General features: G+C 34.5%; 1 protein-coding gene across 1 annotated transcript; it reads right to left on the bottom strand.

Annotated features, from left to right (window-relative positions):
* Positions 1-5,125: 5,125 nt before the first annotated feature.
* On the bottom strand, positions 5,126-6,916 carry LOC112526038 (glycerol-3-phosphate acyltransferase 5-like). Its single transcript, XM_025136412.1, has 2 exons — positions 6,362-6,916; positions 5,126-6,082 (listed from the first exon to the last, which is right to left on the bottom strand). The coding sequence occupies exons 1-2, from the start codon at positions 6,914-6,916 to the stop codon at positions 5,150-5,152; spliced, it is 1,488 nt and encodes a 495-aa protein (XP_024992180.1). The 3' UTR covers positions 5,126-5,149.
* Between the last annotated feature and the right edge of the window lie 1,007 nt (positions 6,917-7,923).

Here is a 7,923-nt window from a genome sequence, read left to right as displayed (position 1 = left end):
AAGCTAGGATATCATAAAATCTGTAAGCTGATTTTTAGGGATTAGTTACATAATTACTTATTCTCTCTTTATTAGATAGGATTTGTATTACATTTTAGAGGCTGAATTATAGAAGCCCTTACAGATTTGCTTGTATATAAATATGTACATTGTATTCAAGTTAGAATAGAAGCACTTCTCACGCATCTCAACCAGCTTCAAATATGATAAGCCATCATTATAATCACGGTTACTAACTTCTTGAATCACATACCCAAGCATGCAATAAGATATCTCCCAAAGCAATACATTGCAAAAGCTTCATAGCAATCTCGCAGTATCTCAGTTTCAACACTCATCGATGGATTCAACAGCGACACAAACTGCACAAGGAAGTTCTAATTATGACATGTATAATGCCTCCCTAAAAGGGTGACAAAACTCTAGCATAGCATTTTGTGTGGAGGCTGATAAACACAAGATACAACACATATTTCAAAGGGCACTACCTTTTTTACATTACCATCTGTATCTCTCTCTCTCCTCCCTATCAAAGATAGGAGTGTCCACCCGAACAGTTTCACTTAACAAACACAGCCTACAGATTTACATATATATATATATATATACATATACATACAGATTTACATACATATATATATATATATATACATATACATACAGATTTATGTTACCTTAGGAGGTGGTCGGCGGCGATGCAGGAGGTGGTCGGCGGCGATGCAGCAGGTGGTCGGCGGCAATGCAGGAGGTGGTCGACGGCTTGTGTTTAGTAACCGGAGAAGGTAGCGGGGGGGTTTCGTCGCAGGAGAGGTTAATTTCGTATTTAGTTTTTGTTCACGACAGCTGTTGTAAGAAGGAAAGGTAGGGTTTTATGATTTTCAGTTCCGGCAGATTACCGGCGGCAAAATCCGTCGAAATTTTTTTGAAATTTTTTGAAATGTGGCGGAGATATTGACGGCGTTGACTGAGTTGCAGCTCAAGATTAAGGATGTGGGGGTCCCACTTGAGTAGGTGAGATGGCAATAAAAGTGCCTCTTTCCAAGTTTCTTTTTTTTAGGAAGTTATATTTTTTTTTTCCTATGATTTTTTTCCTATTATTATTATTATTGTTGTTGTTGTTGTTATTATTATTATTATTATTATTATTATTGTTATTATTATTATCATTAAAACCCAATACGATTCCACTAAAGTCCAATACGGTTCATTAAAGCCCAATACGGTTCATTAAAGCCCAAAACGTTCCACCAAAACCCAATACGTTCCATGAAAGCCCAATACTTCCATTAAAGTCCAATACGATTCATGAAAGCCCAATACGGTTCATTAAAGCCCAATACGATCCATTAAAACCGAATAGGGTTCATTAAAGCCCAATACGGTTCATTAAAGCCCAATACGATCCATTAAAGCCTAATACGGTTTATTAAAGCCCAATACGATCCATTAAAACCCAATACGGTTCATTAAAGCCCAATACGGTTTATTAAAGCCCAATACGATCCATCAAAACCCAATACGGTTCATCAAAGCCCAATACGGTTCATTAAAGCCCAACGGTTCATAAAAGCCCAAGACTTCCATTAAAGCCCAATACGATCCATTAAAGCCCAATACGGTCCATTAATACCCAATAAGGTCCATTAAAGCCCAATACGATCTAATAAAACCCAATACGATCCATTAAATCCCAATACGGTTCATAAAAGCACAATACGGTTCATTAAAGCCCAATACGGTTCATTAAAGCCCAATACGGTTCATTAAAGCCCAATACGATCCATTAAAACACAATACGATCCATTAAAGCCCAAAAGGTTCCACCAAAGCCCAATACGTTCCATTAAAGCCCAATACTTCCATGAAAGCCCAATACGATTCATGAAAGCCCAATACGATTCATCAAAGCCCAATACGGTTTATTAAAGCCCAATACGGTTCATTAAAGCCCAATACGGTAAATTGTTAATTCTTTTTTTTTTAATTATTTAATTTTCCGCCGGAAATGGAAAATTTTTTTAGAAAAATTATTCATTATCCGTCGGAAATCTGCAGGAAAATTGTTAATTCTTTTTTTTTAATTATTTAATTTTCCTCCGGAAATGGTAAAATTTTTTAGAAAAATTATTTAAATATCCGCCGGAAATCAGCTGAAAAATTGTTTATTCTTTTTTTTTTTATTATTTAATATTCCGCCGGAAATGTTAAATTTTTTAAAAAAATTATTTAATTTTCCGTCGGAAATCCGTCGGAAAAATGTTAATTCTTTTTTTAAAGAATTTTTTAATTTTCCGCCGTAAATCCGCCGGAAATGCTAACTTTTTAAAAAAAATTATTTATTTTTCCGCCGGAAAATTGTTTATTCCTTTTTTAGAAAATTTTTTAATTTTCCGCCGGAAATGGTTATATTTTTTTTTTAAATATTTAATTATCCGCCGGAAAATTTTTAATTTTCCGTCGGAAATCCGCCAGAATTGTTAAATTTTTTTAAAAAATTATTTAATTTTCCGCCGGAAATCCGACGGAAAATTGTTTATTCTTTTTTAAGAATTTTTTTTATTTTTCCGCCGGAAATGGTTATATATTTTTTTAAAAATATGTAATTATCCGCCGGAAATCCGTCGGAAAATTGTTAATTTTTTAATAAAAAATTAAAAAATCCACCGAAAATCCGCCGGTAAAATGTTGTAATTAGATGTAAATTCAAAATTAAACTGAGTATTTAAGAAATCCGTCGGAAATCGTTGAAAGTCAATAAAATGTTGACTTTTTAGTGTCCGCCGGAAATCCGCCGGTAATTTACCGGCGGATTTCATCCGCCGGAAATGGTCAGTTTTCTAGTAGTGTAATACCTTCAAAAGTTGGTGATCAGGGTCAGAAAAACATGTAGTTTTCTTTATTATAAGATATGTCCTATTCTTTCACTATGTTCATAATCAGTTACTAACTAGGTTTTGTCGATGGCATTTTGGTTTTTGGTTACTTCTTGGTTGTTGATGAATCAAGTATAACTCTAAGTGTTTGTTAATTAGTTAATTATGTTTATGTATTGCTTTGTATAGTTTTTGAACTTGTACAATCGAGATGGAGTTGAAACTGTTGGATTGGACGAAGCTGTGGCGAGATTAGGTAGTTTGGTGTTTTTGATGTTTTAAGAATTGTGTAGATTGAGATTTGTATTTTCAATCTTTTGGTTTTCGAGTCAATTTTGATGATATTACGATTGATGATAAGTTATTGGATTTCAGACGTGGAGAGACGAAGGATTTATGATAATTTTGATGATAACTTTTTTAAAAACTGTCCCTTCAAAGTGTTTATTTTTATGCCACGGTTGATAAAACAGTGTTTCAAAGAATTAGTTGTATATCATGTTGTATTCAATTAGATCAAACGTGAAGCTTTAAGAGATTGCTCGTATACAAGATATTTCTATTTGATGCATTTAGTAGCATCATGGGTATCACTACAAGCACATAGTTCAATACACCCCTCTCAAATCATCAATACAAGTTGCTCAAAGATGGCAATGTATATGCTTTGGGTAAATCCTCTGGGCACGTTCTGTATTTTCTTGAACTTATAATGTACGTCACTCTACTTTTTTATAGAGTCCATAACGGGTTCAAATTTTTCCTTCTAGCTGAGCTAACATTTATTGGTAATAATTGTTTGCATTGTAACACATATAGCTTGTGATGTTCCCTAACTTAATGAACCAAAATCATATTTATGAACTCATATTTGTAATAATAACAAATATACATCATTTTGATATAACAAACCTCATTTATTGCATCCAAATATCCAATAACTTGATAAACACATTGTGAGTAAACCTTGTTGCGTCATAAAGAAGATTATATAAATTTCTCGCATCGCATGGATGAGACAAACTTATTTTCTCCAACACAACTGCTGCGAGAACATCAACTCATCGCATCACACTAGTGTGACAAACCCAACTTCTCACATCATATGAGTGCGATAAGTCTTGTCGCATCAAAAGGATGCGACAAAACACACTCCTCGCATCATATAGGTGTGATATCCACACTCCATCACATCAATAGGATACGATAAACTCTAAGTTATCGCATCACATAGATGCGACAACTCCAAGTTATCGCATCATAAGAATGCGATAGAAATGAACACTTTGATCAAAACCCAGATTTTATAACTCGACGATTATGCCACCATTATCTTAGTATACATCTCTCCTTGATATGTCACCCTCATCCCAGTATACACATCTTGATATGTCACTTTTATAACCAAAATACATATCTCATTGATATGTCACCTTATTTCAACACATTTCATTGGCAAATCCTTCAAGAAATGGTTATTTTCTTAATGGAGATGGTATAAAATGGCTATTTAGGTGAATTTCCTTTATGCTAATTATATCATTCAAAACTCAAAACAATTTTATACCAACCCATATAAAGAACCATATGGTTCAAATTCATATTTCCAAATAAGGACAGTTGTAAAATAAACTCACCTTATGAATCACGTAGCTGATATGAAGATGAAATGACAACAATTATCCAGATAAAGGTTCACAGAAAACAGCTTCTACTTTTGCTTCCAATTCAAGATCACACAGAAGACCTTTATTTCTTCTTTCCTTGTTACTTGTTTTTTTTACCAACTTCCCAAGAGATGACACAAATATCTCTGTCAAACCCATATAAACAATTAAGGTCGTGGAAGTGTTTTAAAAGATTTAAGCATATAACCAAATCAACCTCCCTTAACTTACCACCAATAGTCATAAACAACCCCGAACTTTATAACCGAAAAACCCGGTTATCACAACAATCACCGACGATTTTGCCGAGGGATCACCGATGGCCCAAAAAAATAATTAAAAGAATAAAAGTTGAACCATCGGTAGAAATTCTTACATCTTGCAAATTACACGAGTAGAGTTACTAGTAATTAATAAATCAATAATTTAAATATTTAACTTAATATTAAAAATAAACCAAAGAGAATTATAAATAAACAAACATTATTCACTGTTCCTATGCAAAAATAAAATTAAAAAAATGTACGGCAACAAAAACCAAAAGCAAAAAATTATTACATGTAAAAAAACAAACCATTAATTATTATAATATCAATATTCCCGGTTTAATTAATTAAAGACAAACGGTTTAAATGTACCCACCACCTTTTTCACGGTTTTCCCCATCTTCTGAACCCGGTCCATCACCGTTGTGTAAGACACCGTCCCATCATTTCCGGCGAGAACTCTGTACTTATCTTTCCTTGTAAAATTTGTGCATTCAAACCCTAGTGTGGCTGCCAAGATTCTTTGAACGTAATTCGCGACGTCGTGTGGGCTTTTCCCCGACGAACATGTAGCCTCCGCCGGCAACTGGTTCAAGAAAGTAACCTCATAAACCGGTCTAGGGTTCATGAAGAAGAATATCGGATCTAACCCTTTCCATCCCCTTGCCGTCGTTGCATGGAAAAACCCCACCCGGTAGTTCATTGCCACCGGCACGATCCTGTCTGTTAGTTCGGCGAAAAGTGCACTGAACCGGAGCAAAAACGGTTCTCTGCAGGTTGTACCTTCTGGGCAAACGACCAGATCACCTTGAGATAATTCTTTCTTTATTCTCTCCGCGTCGACGTGGCGAATCCGGGTCAAACGAACGGTGGGTATTGGAGATAGGATCTCCGATAATCTTGATATGGAGTAGGTGACGGCGGGGATACTCCGCTGGAGGACGGTGGATAACACAACTGGGTCCATTAAAGTCCGATGGGTGCAGACGAATAGGACACCGGCGTTGGACCCCGACGGTGGTGGTGGCGGGACTCCCTTAACCACGACTTTGCCACCGAATATGCTGGCCATATAAGGAATAGCCCACATCGGCAACAAAACGCCAATGGTCATACGGATGATTGCTAGGATGACACCGAGTGGGATCCAGAGGAGGATGAGAAGGGCGGTGGAAGGAGTCGGCCGTTTGACGAGTCTGCCGTCATGAAAGATCACCGGCATCGGCCGCATATCTTGCTTCTGGTCTTTGATCATGTATGATGCGTTTACTTGTTCCTGCAAGGAAATAAATCCCATGAGTTGCAAGTTAATTTGCAACCTCTTTCATGCATAAATGTTAATTTCTATTTTTCTTATAAACATTATAATAATTTCTTTTATGCGATTGTTATTTTAAAAATTGTTTTATAAAAACAAGTGTTATATAAAATTTTATATATATATATATATATATATATATTTAAGGGACAAATCTAGCAAAATTATAAAGAAAAACTAATATAATATTTTAATATTCATGCATGGATGCATGCAACAAGAGACCATATTGCTTACCTTGCATAAAGACAAGAATGAAGAACCAGAATGGCATCTTCCGAGCCCTAGGCTTGGTTGCTGACCATCAAAGATGGCTGCAACCCGATCACAAACCGATGACCCAAACCCACCATCCTGAACCAAACCTGTGGCAAATCCAAACCGGCTCACCACAAGTTCGGTCCCAATAACCTCATCAGCACGCAAATGCTCCTTCACGAACCGCTCAACCATCAACCTAGGCATTTGGGTCACAACCACTCTTCGATCACCCAAATTAAACACCCTCCAAGCCTCCAAATCAATATCATCGAAGTAAAACTTGGGCAAAACTGCCCTTGCAACCGATTCGATCTCTGACATGGGAACTCCTGCGGTGGCAAGAAAAATGGCCAACTTCAACCCGACTTCCGGCTTCCTACACCAATCGAGTAGCTTGATAATCGGCCAGAATAGCAACAACAATGTGAACCGGATTAAGCCAGAGGCTTCGAAGGCTACTAGCATGAAATAGGAGAAAGGATCTTGGTTCTTCAAAAGGGTTCCTTCGAGTTCTGAGACCACAGACTCCATGATCGTTTTCTTTGTGTTTTGGAGTTAATTTTTTGATGGAAATGTAGTGTTTGGATGAAGATGAAGGTGAAGATGAAGATGAATTGAACAGTTGGTGTTGGCTTTATGGATGGAGGTTGAAGGTTGCTTGACTATTGTGTGTGGGAAGAATAAGGCCGTTTATCGGCTTATACCTACCTATAATAGGAGCAAATGGGCAATATCTTACATATGAATTTTCCAATCTTAAATTATATATTTTTATTAATATTTCTTGTATTTATGTATACCTGATAAAATTTAAAAAGCCTGTAGTCAATACTCTTGTGAATATGTGGGTTACTTAACCCCAACAACTTTATTTTGATGAAAGATAATATTTGGTCATGCTCATAAAATATAAAATAAATAAAAAGGAGCCATTTTAAACATTAAAATTATTTAATTATCATTACAAATTCATTTGGGTATTTCTTTGTTTTATTTATTTTTTATCATCAAAATTAATGTAACCAAACATTTTACTTATAATATATGTTAATTCATCAATCATATGTTTTAAAATTAGAATTATAGATTTGTGAGCAGAGAAAAGTATTATAAACAACGTACGTATGGAGCTGATTTTTCAATAATATTTGATGAAAATAAATATTAATGTATACTATATTATAAAGTATTTGATAAAAACTCTTAAAAACCATTTTTTATGCATGAAGTACTGCTTATTCATATATAAATTTTAAAAATTCAAGATTACAAGTAATTATACATAAATACAACTTATTAATGTTTTATGTTTGAATTCGTGTAACTAATTGCAAATAAGAATAATTAAATATATGATAAATATCTCATTTTAAATATAAAAATTTAATATATAATTAAAATAATCATTGAGTTCCAACAAAATATTTGATTATTATCTTCATAAAAAATTATATTATTAAACCAAAAAAAATGAATTACAGAAAAACACAAAAAAGGAGAAATTTTAAATAGTTATTTTCGTACTAATATCAACATTT

Source organism: Cynara cardunculus, assembly GCF_001531365.2.
Source record: "Cynara cardunculus var. scolymus isolate 2C chromosome LG 13, CcrdV1, whole genome shotgun sequence".
NCBI classification, from domain to species: Eukaryota; Viridiplantae; Streptophyta; class Magnoliopsida; order Asterales; family Asteraceae; genus Cynara; species Cynara cardunculus.
Note: the sequence above shows the minus strand (reverse complement) of the source record. Positions and strands in the feature narration are given on the sequence as shown.

Bases quoted from the DNA above. Each gene is read 5' to 3' on its own strand.
- LOC112526038 (XM_025136412.1), bottom strand. From the start codon at position 6,916: ATGGAGTCTGTGGTCTCAGAACTCGAAGGAACCCTTTTGAAGAACCAA. The intron at 6,083-6,361 runs GTAAGCAATATG...ATTTCCTTGCAG, and splicing joins CATTCTTGTCTTTATGCAAG to GAACAAGTAAACGCATCATA.